Below are 24,377 nucleotides of genomic sequence, written 5' to 3' on the forward strand. Positions count from 1 at the left end.
TACTTGAGTTGGAGATGAGCATGTTACATTTGAGGTCTTTACTCAAAAGAATGTATGAAACTGTTGTTGGTCTTCCCAATTTGTTTACACATTCCACCATAATGGTACATCAGATTCTTCATAGATGTTCTCTTGGATGTTTCTTTATTGCTCCATCTCTACTAAATACCTCTGCATAGATTTTGTTAACTGGCTTCAATAAATTACATTTGGAAACATCAAATATCACACTGTTCCAATCTTTCTCTATTCCATTCCATTTGAATATAATACACACAAAAGATCATTTGGATTTACTATAGTGAGTTGAAAAAAGTTTAGATTTAGCAAACTCAATAATCACTGTAGTCCAATGTAGGGATAATTTTTAAGTGTTCTACTCAAATTTAAGCTGAAAGTCCAATAATGCTTGATACAGTGCCCAACTGGTTAAGAAGACATTCATGGCTACTATAGTTTATGGTTTGAATGCCATATACTACTAGTACTGTTAAAAATGGAGCTTAATCTGTACATAATAATCAAGTAGATCAGCGAGCCTGTACTATACTATCATGATATCAGTGTGATTAATTACAGGTTTTTTTAAGGCTAGGGTAGGAAGGCTTGCTAGAAACACACGAACATTTCCCTATATTTCCCAATAAAAACACTTGCATGTACGTATGATCATTTCTATGCTTTGGTCTTCATCTGATCTACTTTGTGTGATGAGTGAAATCACCATTTATTTCAAAAACTTAAATTAATGGGAAGTGATAGATTTTATTATTAATTTTATATCTTAACATTCCCTTTCAATGAGTGGATTCAATATGTAGAATATATAATTAAATGTAATAAAGTATAGAGTCAAGATTCGAATTTAAGATCTCTATTTTGATATGATGTGATACCACTACTTATTCAAAAAACTTAAACTAATGAAAAAAGGTAAATTTTATTATTTATTTTATATATTACCACTTTGTTTGGGGTTTGGTTCGTTAGCATATGTCATTATCATCACATCTCATAACCCACACATTTATACGTATCATGTGGTTATTGTGTCCTGATCTCCGCATCTAGTTTCTTGAATTTGTCTTACGGGTGGTATGGAAAATAAGAAACACTATATGGTGAGTTGTTTCTTTTTTCATTTTTATGCTGAGCAACCTCTCCGAGATAGAGTCCTTTGGACCCACCTTTGCAGAATAAACCTTTGTCCCGTGCACCGCACCCTATATGGTAAGTTGTATTGTGGTTACTTCTATCTAATTTATGCCACCAACACTACAACAATAGTGGATTAAGCTTATTAGCCTAAAGGCTACTTTTGGTTTCAACATTCTTTCAAAATTTTTTTAGAAAATTTTTAAACTTCAATTTAAACATAAAAAATTTCTTTTCTTTTCTTTTCTTATTTTTTTAAATCATCAAATCATTTACTTCGGTTTCGTGAAAAGAATAAACACAAAAATAACACAATTTTCAGACAAAAAAAAATTATAAAAACTTTATCAAAACAACTTTAAATTTGGTAACAAATCTTTTTGAAAAGTTTCTCAAAATTATCTTACTCTTAATACAAACATGTTTACATCAAAACAATCTCAATTATTAAAGCATCTTATTTTGATTTTCTTAAGAATAAAAAACTCTCTAAAAATACTCAATAACTCTTCACAAAAATTTTCTTCTTATTCATATTTTTAATGGACCCCATCATTTTTATCAAACCCTAATAAAAATACATCTCAAAAACTCTCTCATTTTGATAATAGGTTAATAACTTAATACCCATCTTTAAAGAGTTATTCAATAGTTTGAGAAAATTTTCTAGAACATCTTACGAAGAAATATCATCTTGAATTATAATCGAGAACACTAGTCTTTGTTCTTTACTTTTTCATTCCAATTTTATTAATTAATCTAATATATTTTAAATAAGAAAAATTCTATCCGAAAGTCTACGTGTAAAGCACACATTATATTTTATTAACATGGAAAAACTTGATTTATTAGATAAATTATTCTACTTATTATCTCTGCACCAAACATTTATTAAAAATAAAAATAAAAAATAAAAAAAGATATATAGTTAGATGAGTAAAATTTTTCTTATTAGATAACTTTAAAATTAAAATTTCTTATAATTAAATCTTGTCATGTTAATAAAATAGAGTGCATGATTAACCAACTTAATGAAAATCAGTCTTGAAATAATTTTAAAATAATGTTATATATTATATTCTCATTTTATTTTCATCACATTATACAAAATGTGGTATATTTATCATTATTAAATAATAAAAAATTATCTAACAAAAAATTATTTAATAATAATAAATATGTTGTATCTTATATAATAAGAATAAAAAAAAATAAAATTAGAGGGCAGAATATAGAATTTTCCATAATTTTATAAATCAACGGCTTCAATAAAAGGTTAAGAGTTAACATTTTTCGGCGTCTGCCCGGAAATGGACTACAGGCTAGCAGCGCTGAAGCTGCTGTGCGCTCAGCTGAAAGACGCCAAGGAAGTGGCGTCCCAGAACGCCATGTCTCTCGGCAACATACTCTTCCAACGCGCCTGGTTACAGGTCTGCTTTCCCTTTATTCTTCTTCTTCTTCTTCTTCTCTCTCTTCTCCAAAACGATGTCCCCTTTTTCCCATCATTCCCTCTTCTCCCATTTGATTATGCATTTTTTTATCCTAGTGAGACCCAAAAATCAACAACATCCGTGTCTCAGGGCGTTCTGGTCTCGGCCTCAGACGAAAATGACCACGTAGGGGCCCCGTTACTTCTCGACGACGGCACCGGCGTCGTCCAGCTCGCACTCTCCTCCGCAGACTTCCGTCTCCGCCCTTGGAAGACCGGTACCTATGCCTGCCACTTTTGACCCATTTTCATTCTTCCGACGGAGCATTTTAGCATTTGTTACCCCCCTCTGTCACTCTCTGTATTTTTCTTTCTTTGTACTATAGGGATGTATGTAATGGTTGTTGGAGGATATATGGCGCGTGCAGCTGAGCCCCCAACTATCAAGGTACCGTATGTATGATATCAAAAATGTTTTTGATCGGTATGATATCATTAGTGTATATTTTATATATATATATATATATATATATATATATATATGTATGTATGCATATGCGTATATACAAGGTATGCTTGAGTGTGGCGGATTATATAAGGAAGCATATCTTTGAATTTTGTATTATTTGGTGTGGTGGGCATTGTATTGTATGCATCTCTTAGAACAAACTATTCTTAGAATATCAGAGTGCAAATGTTGCTGAACACTATGTTTAGACTATGTTAATACTTCATATTATTTTTACGTTTATCCAACCAAATGCATAATTTATGCCTGCTAGTATTTTTGATATTGCTACCGAGGTTTTAGTTATTACTAGTATTCTTATTTTCTGTAAGAGAGACATTGATGTTTTGAACTTGATTTTACTAGTAGTCTGTGCTAGAAAGATTCCAGTCTACATAGTTAATTCATTGGATCCTCAAAATTCTGGCAAAGTTCAATTTGATGGGAGTTGTTAACTATCGAGTTTTAGCTTGCATGAGTTTTCTCATCTGCATCCATATACAAAAGCAGTCACAAATTTTTCCTGATATGCACATGAGTTATTGGTTTTATGACTCCAATGAATGTTTATTTAAACCAGAAGAGATGTTGAACTGTTAGTATTATGGATCAGGTATGATGACAGTTTACTACCAGGTTCACTTAACCATACTAATGATATGCGCAATGTTAGAATGCTTTCATGCCATATATTTTAAAGCATACCAGTGATATATATAAATATATATATATATATATTTGACTAATACCAGTGATATAATTATTGTAGAATAACTGTTCTACATCCAAGTTTTCATCCCTTGTTACAGACTAAAAAAACCAAAAAACAAATGAGTCGCTTACTTCATATGGTGGAACTTTTTATTTTGGTTGAAAAATGTTGTGCATAATGTTCAAGAATCTGGTGTTTAGCTCTTTAGCAGTCCCCTTTAAAAACATGCAGAAATATGTGTGAAATGGAAGACAAAAGCCCCATTGCTTTTGTTTCAAACACAAATTTCACCATAATGGTCATTGTTTAATTGGTTGATATGAAATACATCTATTTCAAGTTCACTTGAAAAGCCTTTACCTTGTCCTAACATCAGGTTCACTACCTAGTTTTAGAACACTTACACTGGTTGTCAGCACCCATCTGTTCTTCAAACTTCAGTTTTCAGGAATTCTTTAACCTTTTTTGTTCTCTCTTATTAGGCGTATCTATTGCATACTCCCTATGCACTTAGATTCACTTATTAATAAAATATTCTCACTGTTAAAGACTTATCAAAAAAAAATATTCTCACTGTCAAAAAAACAAATATCAGGTGCACAAGATTGTTGATCTTTCACAGTTCCCGGATCGAGAGGCAATGTGGTATCTTGAAGTTATGGAGGCATATAAACTCTTCTATAGGCCCTTAATTGAAGAACTTGAATGATTATGATCAGATCATCTCACAGAGATACAGCAAGCTTAGTAACCGCTATGTCAACTTCAAACACAAGATGGTTACTGGAATGACCTGACAGCACTTCCCCCATATTTTTCCCTCTTCCCCAAATGATTACTTGATATAACTAATTTACAAATTTCAAACATGCAATCACATTGATTTTTTGTTCTTATTCACCAGTTCTTTGTAAACTATCAGTGTCATAGATAGTTGAAATCGAGTTTTGAAGTTCTCATGAGATATTTACCCTTTGTTTAGATGTACCCTTAGTGCAGTTTTCCAAATGTTAGGCAGTCAATGATATTACTCATGTGTATATTCCTTTTATCCATTCTGCATGGTAGTTCAACTTGAGCATGAGTTCGGACGAGACCTAGCGGCACTATGTCAAATAGACCTGCTCGATTACCTCAGCCTGATGAATACAGGGTCCCTTATTCGTTCTATAGCCCTAGGGAAATGATACAAACACATTTATAATTAAATTTATGATAAGTTGTTACAATTTTTCATTCGGATTCCTCAAAAGTCGAACAAAATTCAAATAAATATGACAAAAATTAATATTTTATTAGTTCACCTTTTGCTAACTGAAAAGGGGTAAGAGGAAGGAGACAATTGAAAGTGATTTCTACAATTTTATGGCATTTCTTTCGTCTATATTTGATTATTACAATTAGTAATTGAAAAAGGTCAAGCATGTATTCCATGAATGCATGACTAGCTTTTTTTTACCATTATCATGCAAAATCAAACTTGAGATTTAATCCATTTTCAAACACATCTTTGGCACCAAAACAATTAAGTACATCATCAATGTAATAAAAGAATCATAAATGAAGATCGTGCAAGATTTGGACACTTTTCCATTTTATTTCTTTATTTAGTATCATGTGAACTTCTGACTTATTTTAGATCGGTAATAACTTTCCTCTGAATGTTTTCTAGGCTTGGTAATCCCGATTCCTTCCTCCTGTCAAAATTCAGGGTCTCTTTTGCACAGTTCACACAGGCCTCAAAGAAACAACTCGAACATGACAACTTACTTACAATGAGATTCATACAATTATTTTACTATCCATTTTGCACCAACAATATGATAGCGCACACTGCACTTCATCAAATTGTACACAACCACCCTCCATTTAAAACAAAGTCACAACAAAAAAAAGTGTTATCATAACTCAAGACAACTTAATTATCCCCCTTTCCCTTTGCACAGTGTTTTTTTTTAATGTCCAACCCAAGTGAGGTGATCTCTGCTGTGTAACCAATCTACCCAGATATGGGTGGCAAATTATCCCGCCTTTTGCAACTCCCTCCAACCCCCTTACTTAGCTACAACGTATAATGCATTACACTAAGCAAGTAGGTTTTTCAGATACCATGCCTCTGCCCTTTATCTCTATATCCAATTGTCCCAAGGTCGTTTCAAAGATGTACTTTCAATCCAATTCTACCATCAAAACTGACAAGGTAAAAAACTGGGGCTGCTTGGGCTTATCTGGCCGCAATTTCAATTTATCTCTTGCAATTTTGTCCTCAGCTGAAATTCCATGTTCCTTGCAGGATCTACTGTTCCTCTGGGCAGTATTCTGTACAGGAATTTTCTCTGGTGTAGCTGTATGGGTATGCATCTCAAGACCAGGACACAGGGATGACATCTCTGGCAAATATCAATCCATGAAGCATGCTGCATCATTACATCTGTCATTACAGATCAAATATTAGCAGGTGACTATTATGTTCAAAACTAATTTCCAAACAGAATGGTAAAATGGGCAAAAGGCAAATGGCAATGCATTTAAGAATAAATACGGAGTTTTTCTAATAAGAAAAATTTAATCAAGGCGAAAAAAAGGGTATAACCCAAGGTGACCTGAAGTATACAAGATATTCTCGTGACTGGTAAAAGTGCTAAAAGATCTTGAACAGTAGAAACAGAAGAAGCTACACTGTTTTGGACCACTGTACAATGAAAGAGATGAGCTCAAGCATACAGATGACTTGAGCTCCAACACTAACTTTGCGTAACCTTCAAAGCTACGTGAATTCTTTTCTGTCCAAATATACTGTAGTAAGCAAGATGCGGCCATCTACCACAATATAGCGTATTGATGGCTATCAAGTTTCCCTTCTCAAGATATTGTAGATCCACCACTCGCAAAGGCATAACCCAATCTATCCCAAATAGACCAAAAACCATCTTCCATATGCTGTCACCCTCGCAATGCAACAGATGACGACCCAATGTTTACACGTTCTTCCTCAATATGGAATATGAAGAAGCAGCTCTACTCGTTTGGCTTCCTTACCATATAAATAAATACCAAATTGCCAGATTAAGAAATGAAGTCACCATTGGCATGACTGGAAACCAATACAGGTACCAAAACACACAAAAGAAAGATGAAGAACAGTAGTCATAGCCAAAGTAATAATCATAGGTACGTTGAAACTAGCCCTAGCCAATATAGAGATTTCTAAGAATTGACCAGATTTTGACGTAAATCTAAGATGCTTTAATGAAACTAGCCCCAGCAAATCGACCCCATGATCATGCCCTCCATCCCATTACGTTTCTTTTCGATTTTAACTGCACGGTTGAGTGACATTACTCAAAACATGGGGGTCCATCAAACAAAAAATGGGCTTGATGCTCAAGGTAAAATCAGCTAATATCTGGTTCATTCTCTGAAAGAAACTAATTACCAGGCACTGGATCACACCTTTCTTCCTCACACGCTTTGTCCATGGGTGACCTGGCAACTTTGTGTTTATTGTATCATCAACTTCAAACTAAAGTTACATGAAACTCATATGCAATAAATCGCTAAGAAAACTGTTGTTCCACAAGAGAATTGTTCAAGCAAAGCTTGGAATATTTCACTTGAAAACTGATATGTAATAAATGGCAAAAATAAATCAGCATTAAAAGAAATAGAAGCTGTGTATTTAACTTGAAGCATTGCAACAAACAATATTATCAAATAATAATAGAGAGAGACAGCTTACTTGGAAGATTTCCGACAGCAATCAAGCAATCTATTCACACTGACTTTATCTGGATGAACTTCACCTGCCATATTGTTCTCTTCAGCAGAATCCTTTGAAACAATCCACTGATCTAAAATACTGATTAACCTTGTAATCTGTCACAAAGGTCAAGAGAAACAAAATATTGCAAAATAAGGCAGTTTCAGTAAGTACAAGACATGGCAATTGATATAAGAAAGATAACCTAAGGTGCATATAGTTCCTAAAACAAAAGATAGTTTATTCCAATACATAATAGGATACAGCTGTAGTTTTAGCATTTGATTTTGTGGAAGTGGTCATGCCCTTGTCTTTGTCGCTGCAGTCATCTAATTGGTAATCGAGAAGAATGTCTTCAATCAGATCAGATTTGCTTGCAAGAACTGAAACATACTGAGATAGACTTGATTGACTCATCTCATTTTCTCGAACATGAAGGAGTAACCTTGCAATGATGTTCCAGAGTGCACTTTGTGCTTCTAGATCATCTGAAGCAAAAGGAAATATATCAAGGAGCCCCTGCAAAAAACGCAAATCTGGATGGATTGAAAGTGTCAATTCCAATTCTAACAGATGTTAAAAATCACCAGGAAATACACACACACACACCACACACAAAAGAGAATGGCATTAGGGAAAATTTGTAGAAAAAAGACAACTTAATTACCCTGTGATATCTCTGATGCTAAATCAGTTGCATCAGAGAGAATATTTGCAATAAGTACTGCAGCAGTAACGCAAGAGTTGGCAACCTGCAGGAAAATCAATCAATTTAATTAGTTCATCACAAAATTTTCACAATTTTCATCAGGAGAGAGAGTTAGCCGTCAATAGGTAGTCAATTCAATTTGCATGAAGCTTCTCATAGTTGCCAATTATAACCATCTTACCCATTCAATAAAATAAATAAATAAAATAACTTCCCGAATGGCCAATTATTATCTTTAGTAAGAACAGAGTCCAAAAATTCTCAAGAAATTGCTTTTGGTGGGAAAAGACAATGAATAGTGATACCTCAAATAATAAGCGCATTAACAATTATCAAAATACTTGAAAAGAATTAAATGACATGGAACCACAAAATACACTTATCCAGTGCTAGTATTTTTACAATTTTCAACAAGCTATAATGTACCTCAACTTTGTCAGTGAGTTTGACCATGTCACAAGCTAACATAAAAAGTTCCTTATTTGAACAGATTTCATGAGAATGACCATCTATAGCTGAAAGAGCTTCAATTGCACGGAGAACAACATCAAGAACTGAATACCTGAAAATTGTATGAAAATAAAGTCAAATGCAGGAAAAAAATGACTATCCCAAAAAAATCAAAACTAGTCATCAGCGTGTTTGGGATGGGGAAACTGCACATGCCAGATATTAATTAGGCGATCAAAGACCACCTTGACACCTCATTAGTGAAAAAAAATAGTATTGCTGATTATCTCACTAAAAGAATCAGAAGACAATATAAATCACATGTGGCATGAATTGCAGAGAGGAGTAAATATAAATCCAAGTTACAAAAATCATGTAAGACATTAGTATCTCATTGACAAAATTTGAGTGTATCTGTATCACAAAATCATATATAAAATGATGACTAATCATCAAATACCCACTGTTCACATACCAGCAACTAGGCTGAGAAACTTAACCCTTGTAAATTGGATTATTAGACAAACTTTATTGTTGAATACATTTAAACAGAAACCCAAAACCATCATATGTCATACACAATGCTTAAGGTACCACATGCAGATTGTGTAACGTTGATCTCAATCGTTAGTTATTGGGCATTTGCTAGAAAGCCAATAGCCAGTCAAGCCAACCAGAATTGGCTCCACACTATTACAATTGAATTTTCTATGTTCAGTCCACATGGCAAATTCAAATTATCAATAACAATAGCCAACTGCGCCAGATAACTTCACTATAGTTCATTTTGAAAGGCAAATCTATTCAAAGCACAAAGGGACGTAACCCAAGTGCACTAGAAATATAAATTAGGGAACACCCAATGTGATACCTCATATTAAGTAGTGACTGTAAGTGATGTATAATTTTTATGATCCCACATAGCTTGGGAGAGAGAAGTTCTTGCTCTTTATGTTGATTCCGATGCTTCCAATTGTACCATTAACTAGTCCTTTTGGAGTATGGCCTAGATGTGGCTTGGGCCATGCCTTGGGGCTTTATACCCAACGATAGGGATGAACAAAACACCACAATTGCATAAATTCTAAAAAGCTATAGGAGCAGAAACTATTGTGTGCAGCCAGCCATACACAGACACAGTCGAATAAAGGGCTCTAGATCACTTCACTACAGTTATATATGGTAATATCTACCATGAAGGGGAATGGTTGTGGCGGTATCATCAAGAAGGGGAGTCACAGTGGAGGGAGGTAATGGACTTCAAGTATGGTAGTGCTTGGGGTGTTGGTGCTCTAATGAAGTGAGGGGTGCGCATGGTATGGGTTTATGGAAAAAAAAGAACAGAAGGAATGGTTGGGAGGGTTTTGCCAGTCTTATTAGTTTTGTGGTTCGAGAGGGTTCTAAGATCAGATTTTTGCATGATACTTGGTCTGTAATCTTGCTCTCAAGGCGGTGTTTCCTTCACAACATCAAATTGCTTCTAAACAGGAGGCTTCAATGTTGGATCTCTCAGATAGCTCTAATGGCCTTTATCAATGGAATGTCCATTTTATTAGAGCTGCCTAGGATCGGGAAATTGGAGCTATTTCTGAGTTTTTCAGCTTATTATACACTGCAAGTATTGGTACTTTGAGGAGGGTAGGATGCTTTGGAAGCATACTAGGAGTAAGAAGTTCACTATTCAGTCATTGTACAAGGTTTTGTAAACTCAGAGTCATCTCTTTTTTCCCTTGAAGTGAATTTGGAGGAGTACGGTGTCTTCCAAAGTTGCTTTTTTCAGTTGGACTGCCTCCCTTGGAAAAATCTTGGCCATGGACAATTTGAGGAAGTGTGTACATATTGTCATGGATTGGTGCTACGTGTAAGAAGAATGGGGAATCTGTGGATCATCTATCATTGCATTGTGAGGTGGCAAGGGTATTATGGGACAAGATATTTAGTAGGACTAGACTTGCTAAGGTGATGCCTTGGAGGGTGGTGGATCTTCTAGCTTGCTGGAAAGGTCTTCAAGACAGCCCCCACGGGGCTGCTGTTTGGAGAATAATTCCCTTATGTCTTATGTGGGGTATTGGCTAGAAAGGAATGATAGGAGTTTTGAAGATAGGGGGAGTGCTCTTCAGATGAACTTAGAAATTTCTTTTTACACACCTTATGCTATTGGTTTTCTACTATTGTATTTGATGGAATTAGCGTTCTTGACTTTCTTGTAGCATTTTCTAGTTTGTATACTGTAATTAGGAGTTTTCTTTTGTATACTTCCTATGTACTTGAGCAATGCATTTTTACACGTTTCCATAAAATTGTATCTTACCTATCAAAAAAAATATCCATTATGAATTGGGCAAAGACAACAAATTTACAAACACCATTTGAGATACGTGCCATTAAGTCATCACTTAACCACCAGATCCCTAGTTATGTTCTTTATATATATATATATATATATAAACAGTTTTATTGATCAAAGAATAGCAAAGCCTGAATTACAACTCTGATGCCCTAACTAGGTAGGCACATTAGAGGCAAGAAAATCTTGAAAGGCCATGCCATTAAAGTCTACAGCCGTAGCCCAACTACAGAGAGTTCTAAAAAATAATATTTTAAGCTCCTCCAACGATCTTTCTTGGTCTTCAAAAGTCTGCTCGTTACGCTCCCGCCACAAATACCACATAATACAAAGAGGGATCATCTTCCACATAGCTTTAATCTATTGCCTACCTCTTATGCTTGGCCAACTAGCCAACACTACCTCCATGATTTTTGGCATCGCCCAGGCCATCGCCAATCGAGCAAAAACCTCATTCCAGAGAACCCTTGCTATGCCACAATGCAAGAGGAGATGATCTATCGACTCTCCCCCTCCTTTGCACATGCAACATCAGTCTGCGATAATGATCCTCCTTTTCCTCAGATTATCAGTGGTAAGTATCTTACCCAAGGAGGCAGTCCAAACAAAGAACGAAGCTTTGGGGAGTGCTTTATGACTCCAGATCTTTCTCCAAGGAACTGAGTATTGGACTCTAGAGTGGTGGCCTTATAGAAAGAACGAATGGAAAAAATACCTTTGCCTGCTGGAGTCCACCACATGACATCCTCTTGCTGCCTGTTTAGTCTTATGGAATATATGAAACTGTAGAAATCTGCAACGCTACTTATTTCCCAGTCCTATACTGCCCTACTAAATTTAATATTCCAAGTAATTCGTCCCCCCGATATTTCCATAACATCCGCCACTGAGACTTCCTTAGCACTTGTCATCTGGAAGAGAGAAGGATACAAATCTTTTAATGCCCTGTTACCACACCAAACGTCACTCCAGAATTTGATCCTGGATCCTGCACTCACCTGAAGCTTAACAAAACAGTTAAACGCCCCTCAACCTCTTCTAATGTGTTTCCACAACCCTACTCCATGGGCCCCTCTTGCTTCTCTAGTGCACCAATCCCCCATAAGCCACCATATTTCTTCTCAATGACCAATTTCCATAGAGTTTGGTTCCCTGGAAAATCTCCAAAACCATTTGCCAAATAATGCTCGATTGAATACCCTTAGATTTCTAACCCCCAGACCTCCCCCCTGAAATAGAATGGCAAACCTGCTCCCACTTAACCAAGTGGAACTTGAACTGATCCCCCAAATCCCCCCCCCCCCCCCCCCGGCCCCAAAACAAGAAATCTCACTAGAGCTTCTCAATACGGGCCGCCACACTTGCTGGTATTGGGAATAGAGATAAAAAAATGAGTAGATAGGTTAGATAGTGTACTCTTTATTAAGGTGATCTTTCCACCTTTTGACAAGTACATTCTCTTCCACCCCGCCAATCGCCGCTCTATTTTCTCAGTCACTGTATCCCACATCGAGGGAGCCCTCGAGGCACTCCCCAATGGAAGTCCCAAGTAAGTCATAGGAAAGGAAGTTGTCTTACACCCCAAAGTTCTTGCCAAGTGACGAATATTAGGAACTACCTCGATTGGTACTAATTCCGATTTTTCCAGATTTACCTTCAAACCAGAAACTGCCTCGAAGCAAAAGAGTAGGGCCTTTAGAACTTGCATCTGACTTTGGTCAGCTTTGCACATAATCAATGTATCATCTGCAAACAGTAAATGGGAAATATTAATAATACCCCTATCCGAGGTTCCGATCGGGAAACCGTTTATAAAACCATTCTCAACCATTGCCAAAAGCATCCTGCTTAGAGCCTTTATGACTATGACGAACAACAAGGGTGACAACGGTTCCCCTTGTCTCAATCCACGTGAGCTCTGGAAGAAACCCACTGAGACTCCATTTACCAACACAGAGAACTTTGCCGAAGATATGCACCAATGGATCCAGGCCCTCCATCAATCCCCGAAACCACATCTCCTGAGTAAATGAAGGAGGAAATCCCAATTGACATGGTCATATGCCTTTTCCATGTCTAGTTTGCACATGATCCCCGTTTTCCCAGCTTTCAATCTACTATCAAGGCATTCATTAGCAATTAACACCGCATCCAAAATTTGTCTTCCTTTAACAAAAGCATTTTGATGTTGCGTAATAATCTTCCCCATCACCTCACTCAATCTGTTCGCAAGTACTTTTGAGATTATCTTATACATCCCATTCATTAGACTAATTGACTGAAACTCCTTGATCTCCGTCGCCCCCACCTTCTTAGGAATCAATGCAAGGACCATGGTGTTAAGACTTTTTTCAAACTTTCCAGCCCAGAAAAACTCCCAAAAAACCTTCATTAGGTCCTCCTTTATAACTTCCCAACAATCTTGAAAGAAACCCATAGAGAATCCATCCGGTCCTAGTGCCTTGTCCCTAGCCATTTTCCTCACTACTTCATGAACCTCTATCTCCTCAAAGTCCCTTTCCAAACATGACACGTCACTCATCCCGATGGTGTCAAAGTCCATCCCATTCAATGGGGGCCGCCATCCAACCTGCTCCTCTGGTAAGTTCTCATAGAATTCCGCAACATGATTGTGATTACTTGCTCATCCCTACACTCCACACCATCAACTTTCAACATCTCAATATTGTTATTTCTCCTATACGAGTTTGCAATTCTGTGGAAGAAACTCATGCTCTGATCCACTTCCCTCAACCACAATGTCTTAGATTTTTTACGCCAAGACATCTCTTCTAGTAAAAAAACCTCTCAACCTCAATAACCAACTTAGACTTCCTATCTTGTTCTACCTGAGTGAGTTGTTGTACCTCTTGAAGCCTCTCAATCTCCTGAATTCCCAACAACTTTATTTTTTTGTTTTTCCCTACATTGTCGAATGACTCCAAGTTCCACACTTTTAGATCTCTTTTGAGAGCTTTCAATTTTCCCGCAAAAATGAAACTGGGAGTACCTTGGAGCTGATAGGAAGACCACCACTGTTTGATCCTATCCACAAACCCTTCCAATTTCAATCACATATTCTCAAATTTAAACGGCCGACGACCCTTGCGAACGCCTCCACAATGGAGCAAAATAGGCCAATGATCCAAACCAATACGGGGCATACGCTTTTGCCATACCTCCGGGAAGTGGCTTTCCCACTCTAGTGAAATTAGGAACCGGTCCAGTCGAGACCAAGACTGATTATTAGACCAAGTAACAGTTCCCCCGGCTAATGGAAAATCCATCAAGTTCAAGTCAAAGATACACTCCGAGAACGCCTCCATTGCTGGCCATAGTCTTCTACTTCCAGAAGCTTCACTTGGGAATCTCACAACATTAAAATCTCCCCCTATACACCAAGGGAGTTCCCACCAGTTATGAATCCCAACGAGTTCATCCCATAACAAACCTCTGTCCGTGTCTAAATTGGAGCCATAAACACCTGCAAAAGCTCACAGAAAGTTATCAACGACACTCTTAAACGAGCATGCAACCGTGTATTGTCCAAACTCCACCCTCTCCACCACACGTCTATCCCACATTACCACAATCCCTCCCAATGCCCCATTTGAGGCCAAGAAAGCCCAATCAACATGGACTCCACTACATAAAATTTCGCACAATTCTCCTATCAATAAATTTCAATTTAGTTTCTTGCAAACATATGATGTCTGCCTTCCAATCCTGAATCATGTTTCTAATCCACAGACGCTTATCAATCTCGTTTAGCCCACGAATGTTCTACGACATAATCTTTGGCTTCATTGAGGAAAGACCTGCCCCTTCCCTTTTACCCTTCCCCTGCTAGCATTGCCCTCTTTATTCATCGACCAAGTCCGTCTTTTGAGTTCCCGGTGCTTCTTTGATTCTCCTTTATTTTTTTGTTTATGCCCCACTTCAATTGCTGTGAACAAAGCCAAGAAATGCTCTTCATATTAGTCACACTCAATCCCCACGAATTTCTGGATTTCTTTCACCTTGTGAAAGCCCAGTCTGAAACATTTGGTTGAGGTGGACGCAAAAATTCAACGGGGTAGGCTCCTCCAGCCTACTAATATGATTTTCATGAGTATCACCTTCCAATGAGATGTCATCTAATCCCAACTGTCCACATACGTCAGGGAACATGAAATCACCATCCACCGAATGCATAAGATCATCGGACCCCTCCCCCTCCTCTTCCTCCACCTCATATTCAAAGAATGGTTGGACAGAAAGGTCCAAACCACCTGCAGCCATGTCACCTAAGAATATCAGCGTCGTCTAACCTCCACACAGCGGGGAGAGACCAATCAAACTTGCCGTAGTTGTCAAACTCTGCTTCTGCAGTGAGTACTGTTCACACAGGGCCGCTGGCACGTTACTAGAGTTTCCAACTACCACTGTCAGCGACATCTATGGGCTCGCTGCTGCCCAATCCGTCGACAGAGAACACGACAGAATCTCGGGAGTTGTCTCCAAGGCTCCGTTGCTAAATAACGGGTCAACGGACTGGGTCGTAAGGCACTAAATTGGGCTGAGTCGGCCCAAGCCCAGTTCCCAGGCCTCTACACGAAGAGGCTGAGTTGCCTACAGAGCCGGCTTTGGGCTGGGCCCTGTCCATATTCGAGGCCCTCTTTTCTTCAGTCAAGACGCAAACGGGTTGGGGCTAGGGCCCAACCTTCTTACACCATTGTGGCCCACCATGGTCATAAAGCCTAGGGCCCCTACCCCTTTTTCCTTTTTCTTCCTCCTATCTCCCACTTATTTCCTTTCTCAGCCCGACGTGTCTTCATACCTCCTCTATCTCCTCCTGCAATTTCCTCAGTTGGCCCTGCAACTCCAACAGGCGCCTACTACTCACCCACGTCTCCTGCCCAACCATAGACCTGCCATACTCTGAACCCCATACATGTTGAGGGGCTCGAAGCTCCACCCCATCAACGTAACTTGCACGTGGCTTGGTCTCACCATGACTTGGTCTCACCGTCGTGAGAACCTCCGCATACGATTGATCGAAAGGTTTCACCTCCCTTGCCCTTCTGTTCACCTGAGCCCCTGCGGCATTACCAAACTGCTCCCTAGTTTGGGTCATCTCCGCAGCAAGTTCCTTTAGGCTTCTCCATCCCCAGCCACCTGCACCTTAGGGAAAACGGAGTAGGCATTTTCTTCCCACTTGACCATACTCTACGATCAACAAGTAACGCCCACGATTGTTCACACATCGTTGAGCAACAAAGCTTCTATAACCCTCCCTTATCACCGAATACACCTCCTTTCTCCCCCCTCTCAAGCACTCCTCCAAAACATTCACAAACCATAGAACTATGTTACGACTCACCAGCACCTCATACTTTTCCTTCCATCCCTGCTCGGAGATACGTATATTAACTCCCTCTTTCACAAGCACAATCCTTTTAGACTCTACTACTAACTCTCTAGACAATGCCATTTGTGCCACCGTAATAACTACAACGCCGTCAACGTTGTAACATTAACGACGAAACGGAGTTTGCATGTGAAAACAAAAATTTTGCATGTGTACGGAGAGAATTTTTTGGTAGAAATTAGATAAATGGTTATGTTCTTTTACAGTGACAAAACATGGCACCAAAAACGATGTCAAGGAAAACTATCAAGATTCAGTTATTTCTTGGCACAGAGCTATCCTTGAATCGCAGGGACTAAATGCATTACAGGTATTTAGCATGATTCAGGGAAATTATTATTATTATTATTTTGTTCTCCTAGACTCTTATGTGTGCTTAATAGTGAATCTTTTTTTATAAGTAATAAGAGATTTGATTAATGCAAGTAATAGGCATAGCCCAAATACATAGGAAGTATACAAGTGAAAACACCTAGGTACAAGCTAGGGACTAGGAACTAGTAAAGTCTGAAAATATAGTAACTAAATGATAAAATTACTAATACAATGAAGTAATTGCTTGACCAAACAATTGCATGATATAAATGCGTCACCCTTTTTTTGTTGGGGGGGGGGGGGGGGGGGGGGGTGGAGGGAGAAGAGAGAGAGAGGTTTAATGTAGCCCTTGGGTCATCCATTTGGAAATAGAGTGAATAAGTACCTTTCAGGAATTCTTTCACTTGTTAATTTGCCCATCTCAAAAGTCAAGAGATTAATCAATATGCTTGGTAAACTCAGCTTCATCAAAGGTGGAAGGAGAACATGCACAACTTCCAGCTGACCTTCAATGATGGCTAATAATAGTCCAACACTCTGTTAAAAAAAGGAAGCCTCTTTCAGCCAATGAAAGGTTTATTCAAAAGGAAATCTCTAACTCATTGAAAAGTGTATAAACTGTATGTTGAGCAATGTTTATTCCTCCAAAGCATCATACCAGAAGCAATGAAAAGAGAGTTATTAACGTTATATGCAGTCCCTCAAGTTGTAGTTTCCAATCGACCCATAAATTCAGTCTAGAAAGCTAGCTTTTCTGAAAAATCTCCAGAAAACACTTTCATATGTAACTTAGAGGAATTAAAATGGTAGTTAAATTTTCTATGGTGTGATTTCAGGTAATATTTTGTTAGTCATCTCGTGTTGGAAATCATATGCAGTTAAATGCTTATCTTTTGACAATTGTTTAAGATTTAGAAAGTTTAGAAAAGACAAGTGTTCAAGAATTTTAAAATTATTTTTAAAACATGGAAAACTCTCTCCTGTCTATTTGTATATCCAATTTATTGAACAATGACCTAAAAGAATTACAAAACCCAGAAACCAAAACCATTATCCTCCAATTTATTCAACCTGTTTTAACTTCTTCTTTTTTTTTTATCAGTTCAACCTGTGTTAACTTATTTTCGGTTCCAATAAAACAAGTACTTGTAAACAGGGGAAATTAAGGATTAAATAAAATAATACGACAAAATGTTAGGCCAAGAACTCTAAAAGTAAATTTCAGCAATTATAATTTTTTTTCTTTTTTTTTTTTAATGACGGGGAACCACCCCACGACAAAGCCCTTGGGACTCATCAGTAAAACCTAAACCCTAGGGAGATTAGCACAACAACCCGCCAGGAACTAAACTGTGACATGGGGCTCATGCACACAAGCTGACTTGGGATGAATTGGATTGAATATCAAAGTATCGTTTTTCAACATTCCCTTTAATCTTCTTACCAAGTTGGGAGTTCAATTCTTCACAATAAAGCCCCGTTAACAAGATAAAAACACTATAACCTCTTATGAAAAGAAAAATAAAATATTTGAATGATTAGAATAACCAAACTCTTCCTACAACTATAGTGTTTCTTCCTTCCATGATTTATTCAAATACACTACCCTCTGTGGAAGTATGAAGCGTGACCCACTAAAATGAGTTTGTGGTTAATAATCTTTAAACTCCACGGTTGGTGGTGCCCATATTGGTCCAACGTCATGGTATTTTCTTCTTAACATTATTTTTTGTAATATACCCACCAAGACAGCACCACAAGAACCACTAAAAATAAGAACTGATATGGAAAATAAAAGGCATTTCTTTAAGCTTAATGCTTTTAAACATGCTAGTCAGAAACATGTGCAGTGCGCAAAATAGCTAATCTATTAAGTAAATATATCATATGTTACTAAGTTAGCATACCCAGAACCATTTTATTATTTTGTTAATAAACAATAAAAATTTAAAGAAAGATTAGAGGGCTGTACAATCTTGGCACACAAGAAGTACATAAAATGAAACATCCAATAAGCAAAAAGAAGAAAAAGAGAAAATAACTTTGAAATCTAGAAAGCTAAGAGTTGGGAACTAATACGAGCAGCCATCCAAAGATAGAGAGTGCTTAATACTGAGGCTCTTAATTTTGTCACTGTCCCTTCACGGTCCTCAAAAGTTTGGTCATTACGTTCTTGCCAAATGTACCACCTTAAGCACAAAGGGACCATCTTCCAAACTTCTAAATTTCTATGACTTTCCACAAGGACATCACCAACATGTGAACAACTTCACTCGCTGTGGCATGAGACCCACTCGATCAAAGGTGCCGGACATTGCTGACCATAATTCTAAAGAGAACTCACAATGTAACAAAAGGTAGAGCACTAATTTACTGTTACAATGTTCTTCTTCATATTGTTCATTGTGAGAATTTGTCCCAATGCGACCACCAATAAATAAAAACTACCCTCAAAGGCGTCTTGTTTCTCCTAATACATTTTCAAATAATTGGAGAGCCAATAGTAGGGATGAGTGCATTACTGACATTCTTTTTTTTTTTTTTTTTTTTTTTTGACAAGTACGCAAATTTATTAAACCACATAATTAGGCATAGCCCAAGTACACATGGAGTATACAAGAGAAAACACCTAATTACAAACTAGCAGCTGGAAAAGGCAGCATAGAAATCATGAAAACTAATTCCATCTAATACAATATCCGATGCCCAAAGTAACAATGTATAGAAACAAATATTAATCCCTCCCAATGACCGTTCTCTATTTTCAAAACAACATCCATTCTTTTCATTTCATATACACCACATAAGACATAATGGCACACCATCTTCCAAATAGCAGCAATTTGACGATTACCTTGGAATCCTCTCCAACAAGCCAATAGATCCACCAACCTTCTAGGCATCACCCAAGCAATGCAAAGCCTATAAAAAATCTCATCCCACAGAACTTTTACCACTTCACAATGGAGAAGAAGGCCGTCCACTAATTCTCCATTCCTTTTGCACATAAAGCACCAATCCATGAGAAGTATACCACGCTTTCTCAAATTCTCTATAGTCAGAATTTTCCCATGAGCTGCCAACAACTGGAAAAAACAACCAAAGAAATATCTAATCTCAAAGATCTGCCTTTTGGATGGGATCAAACATATTTGGTCCTCGCCACCACTTTCTCCACCTAAAGGGGACAACTTGTCAAAGAATGAAGAGAAAAACTTCATCCCCCAATGTTGGACTGATCTAGTAAAGTTAGCATTCCAGTTGAGCAGTAGAAAACATGCATGTGTTTGTAACCGAAGCCTCCTTCCATTGTAATAGACAGAACAATATAATATGAATTTGTTTTGCTCTATCCCTTTACTACTTTTCTATGTTACTGATGATAAACTTCACAAACTTAGCTAGAGTGGAAAGAAAGACCAAGAGCCCTTTATCGTGTGTCGAAGTAACCGTGGTCATCAAAAGTCTTGACTTATAATCTCTTTAACTTTCTCCAGTAACCTTTATGAAACTATTGGTGACAAAACTAAAAAGGTATGAGTTGAGAAAATCAGAAAGAAGTTAGAAAACATATAAGATACAACTAATTTTAGATGAACAATGGAGGGAGCTCCAGCAAGGAGGGAGATGCTGCCACTGCTCTGAAAGCCATTATTAGCTAAGTAGGGAAAAAAAATTCATTTAATAGCTCTAACTTCCATTGCCTATATGATTTATTTTTCATATAAAGTAATATACTATGGAGGAGTAGATCATGTACCTAAACAAGAGCAAAGCTCCTTGTTTCTAAACTATATATCATAATAGATGCAGAAATGCACACACATTTACCAAAATGTCTCTAGGATTCTAGGAAAATAAATCATAGACAATTTGCTACCTTTTCAATGAGCTGTAAATTTAAGGTATTTTCTGCAATCCATAAAATACGGCATAAAATATGTTCCGGCTGCAATGCTTCAGCCCAAGGAATAGGTTCACAACTTTGAAGACCCAAAGTCAATAGCCTGCATGAGAATATTACCATAAGAAAGGTATACATATTTAATCAAAATAGAATATTTTACATGATAAGGTGACATGTAGCTATATGACACTGCCTAACAATATTATAGGGTGTGAGTAAAGGCTTCATGACTAAATTACTGTAGAAAAATAGATTATTTGTGTGACAGTGCCAAACAATATTTCAAGGTCTGATTAAGTACTTTGGCATCATCCACATGGGAAAGAAGAAGGATATAATGTGGGTCTCAAAACCATTATAGTTAAACATATGAAAAATATTTGATACGACTGATGCAACACGCAAGAAGTGACTCAAATACTGCCACCTGCGGAAGATTGAAAAGAAGACGTAGGACAAAATAAAGATTATTTTCATAAAATAAATCTTTTAAAAAAAAAAAGGGATGTCTTGTACCCCGTCAAACCCCCAGACCATGCAAAAAGAGGCATATGATCTTCCAATAAAATGTGGGAAACAGTGAGTACTGATATGCAGTTATATGTTTTGTCAATGAATGGAGAAACGAAGGCTGTTTGCAAATTTTTCACCAGAAGATATAATGAATTCCAAGGAAAAGAAAATTCAAGAGAGGCATAAGACACTTTGCACATTGGCCACAAGTTACAGCACAATTCGTAGAAGTCCAGGTAATTACAACTTCATACCAAACCAAAATGAAGCATTATGGAACAAAATATACAAGTTGATACCAAAAATGGTAATAAAACCAAAATCTGAAAATATTCAAATCAAAAGACTAACTACGGGAATTACAAGTGTATGACTATATATTACCGGCAAGCTTCGCATAGGCATTGAGTGTCATCTAAACATAATTGATCCACAAGTATCTCAACCAATCCATTTGTAGACACTACATGTTTCAGCGGAACTTCATGGCAGGCAAGGTTTCCAATAATTCCAAGACTGATCTCCTGGAGCATTAAAATCAAGGATATCCACATGAAGCAAATTTTTAAAATTCCAAGGCTAACAGTTGACCCAAACACAGAAACCAAGTAAAAAGAGGGAAGGAAATGACATTAATGAATCGTGCAAAAAGGGTTTTGCAACAAAGTTGATGTGTGGCTTACCTTAACTCGCACAGATTGGGAAACTAAAAGGTTGGCTAAAAGTACTTCAAGTACAAGATTTTCTACCTGCACAAATAGCATACTAGATTATGGTAGGAATGAATTCATAGTTACATCTCTAGCAAAACGTTAAACCACAGTTCAGAAGCCTATTTCAACAAAAAAATAATAATTTGTGGGATTCTTGCAAAAGAGTAGGGTGGTGGGAAGTGAGTATATCAATACGATTCACCACATCTTTGGGTAAAATTTTTAATGACCATCATCATCACCTCATAATCACAAGCACAATCAAGAGTCCAAGACTTTTGAGGGGTCACAAGGCCAGGCACTAGAATGTACTTATAACTAGCTAGTTCTTTAAATCAAGTTTTATTTGTTTAGCACCATGGATGAAGGTAATTATGACATGACATGTAATCAGAAAATAGAAGAAAAAAACATCACAATTAGTTAACAGTAGATGGTGAAACTTGAGTACCATGAGTTCTGCATTAGTTTTGCTTGCAGCAAGATCCCACAAAATGCAACCATACTCTTCCCAAGCTTCTTCTCCTACTGAATTACTAGGCCGATTAAACCCATGGCATGACTCTTCATTTTCTCCTTCTGGTCGAGCATGTTTATCATAATCCTGAACGATGTTCATGCTCTCATATGAATTATTTGAAGAATTCAGAATTTCATCTCCACATTGAGAAGCTGAACTTTCTTCCACGTGATCATTAATGGCAACTTTACCATCAACACACGCATCAACGCCATGAGAAGTGTAGTTATCACTTGCATCAGTTGGTAAAAGTTTCCGTATCAGAGAGATTATATAACTAGGATCAACTGTAGTCAACATCTCGAATAACTGCATAATATAAAGAGAAAGGAATCAGGGTTTGAATCTGAAACATTGTTGACCAAGGTTGACACTCTTAAAGTGAATTTATATTCTACAGAAATTTATGTGCTGATAAATATGGGTGAGTGGGCATGTATTGGCAACATTCACATCATCTCATTTAGTACTTTTTTGTACAAGTGCGAAGGAGTAACTCTAATACACAGGGTCTTGTCATCTCATTAAGTTGGAGTGCCAAATAGGACTACAATTAGTCTCACAATCAAGGGTTCCAATTTCATATTTCAGCCAAGTTGAATGCATACGGGAAAATTCATGCGAGCATGTGAGCTTTAATCACAATGTACTTCGTATGTCATGCACCAAACTTCAGGCAAATGACATCGTATTAGAACCAGCATATAAATCTAAGGCTGCAAATAGATTTTAATAATGAATATTTTAGACAAACACCAGGTACTCACGTCATAGAATGCCCTCTACAACTCGTTTATACAGCAAGTAAAGCACAATTACGAGCAAAACCAAAGGGGCAAGAACAGTGAGGTTCGCTGGAAACGTTAACCACAACCGTCGTCTATGAACTTTTGTGAGAAATGAACCAATGAAACACTATTTACAGACTCTAAAGCATTTAAGAAAGAGGGGAAAAACTAAAACACGAAGAATAGCAAAATTCAACAAACAAAAACAGGAACCGAGTGAAATCAGATTGTTACCTCATCAGGCGGAGCAGAAGGGTGATGTGCCGGTGCATCAAGTCGCGGTTCCCATTCTTCTTCGTCAATTTCTTCTTGCTCTTGTAGAGTGGCTGGTTCCGTGTCGAGCGCCATGGAGCTTATGGTTATCGTTCGTGGATGTGAGTAGAATTTCTATGCAAAATACCTACCAATTTTACTCTCTCAAAATGGCCCGTCCTCCTGACGTGTGCCTGGCCAAATATATATCTACGAGACTACGAGGCAAGAATATAAAGAAAAGAAAAAAAAGCTATTTTGCCGTCCAAGACTTGCCACTTTAGGTGACCGCTTGACAAATTTTTTTTTTTTTTAATTTAAAGTATAAAAACGAGATTTTAAGTGTATTGATATTTTTTAAAAAAAATAAATATATTTAAAAAATAAAAATAAAAAATTTAAAAGCGTCTAGCAATAAAAATAAGTGGTGTGTTCAAGCGGTAGAGTAGCACCACTAAAATATAAAATATGAGCGGTCGCTCTTCTAGGAATGTCAAATCGTGTTAAATGATCGTGATTGTGTCGTGTCATAATATATATATTATATTATATAGGTCAACCTTAACTCAATCAGTTAAGTTTATCGTATTAAAATCTCTAACTCTAATACGATCTATTAACATAATAGGTCGTGTCGTGTCAACCTATTTTAACCTATTAGTAAATATTATAAAATAGGTTAACATGATACAATACGACTCGTTTCAAACTGTTTATGTAAATGGATTGAATAGGTCTGAAATTAACTTATTTAATCTGATTAAATTTAATAGAATTTTATATAAATGTTAAAATTACAATATCTATAAAAATTATAAAACTAACTACAAGTATAAAATTACAATCCAAATAATAAAAATATCGAAATCAAAATTCTAACAATTTTACG

At 37.0% G+C, this 24,377-nt stretch overlaps 2 protein-coding genes across 4 annotated transcripts; one reads left to right on the forward strand and one right to left on the reverse strand.

The window, feature by feature from the left end:
- Nucleotides 1–2,423: 2,423 nt before the first annotated feature.
- LOC122293341 (recQ-mediated genome instability protein 2) lies at nucleotides 2,424–4,838 on the forward strand. 2 transcript variants are annotated; one of them, XM_043101892.1, is made up of 4 exons: nucleotides 2,424–2,585; nucleotides 2,736–2,862; nucleotides 2,971–3,032; nucleotides 4,400–4,838. In XM_043101892.1, exons 1-4 carry the CDS (start codon nucleotides 2,466–2,468, stop codon nucleotides 4,511–4,513), a joined length of 423 nt encoding a protein of 140 aa, XP_042957826.1. In that variant the 5' UTR covers nucleotides 2,424–2,465; the 3' UTR covers nucleotides 4,514–4,838. The 2 variants fall into 2 exon arrangements, with proteins under 2 accessions (XP_042957826.1, XP_042957825.1); XM_043101891.1 differs by having other exon boundaries at nucleotides 2,434–2,585; nucleotides 2,706–2,862.
- Nucleotides 4,839–5,546: 708 nt separating this feature from the next.
- On the reverse strand, nucleotides 5,547–23,705 carry LOC122294493 (protein saal1). 2 transcript variants are annotated; one of them, XM_043103272.1, is made up of 12 exons: nucleotides 23,471–23,705; nucleotides 22,380–22,757; nucleotides 21,899–21,964; nucleotides 21,600–21,739; nucleotides 20,676–20,802; nucleotides 17,181–17,332; nucleotides 8,700–8,835; nucleotides 8,232–8,316; nucleotides 7,829–8,100; nucleotides 7,544–7,680; nucleotides 7,241–7,297; nucleotides 5,547–6,235 (listed from the first exon to the last, which is right to left on the reverse strand). In XM_043103272.1, the coding sequence occupies exons 1-11, from the start codon at nucleotides 23,582–23,584 to the stop codon at nucleotides 7,267–7,269; spliced, it is 1,638 nt and encodes a 545-aa protein (XP_042959206.1). In that variant the 5' UTR covers nucleotides 23,585–23,705; the 3' UTR covers nucleotides 5,547–6,235; nucleotides 7,241–7,266. The 2 variants fall into 2 exon arrangements, with proteins under 2 accessions (XP_042959206.1, XP_042959205.1); XM_043103271.1 differs by lacking the exon at nucleotides 7,241–7,297 and having other exon boundaries at nucleotides 23,471–23,704.
- Nucleotides 23,706–24,377: the final 672 nt, after the last annotated feature.

The sequence above is a fragment of the Carya illinoinensis genome, chromosome 14, assembly GCF_018687715.1.
Source record: "Carya illinoinensis cultivar Pawnee chromosome 14, C.illinoinensisPawnee_v1, whole genome shotgun sequence".
Classification (NCBI taxonomy): domain Eukaryota; kingdom Viridiplantae; phylum Streptophyta; class Magnoliopsida; order Fagales; family Juglandaceae; genus Carya; species Carya illinoinensis.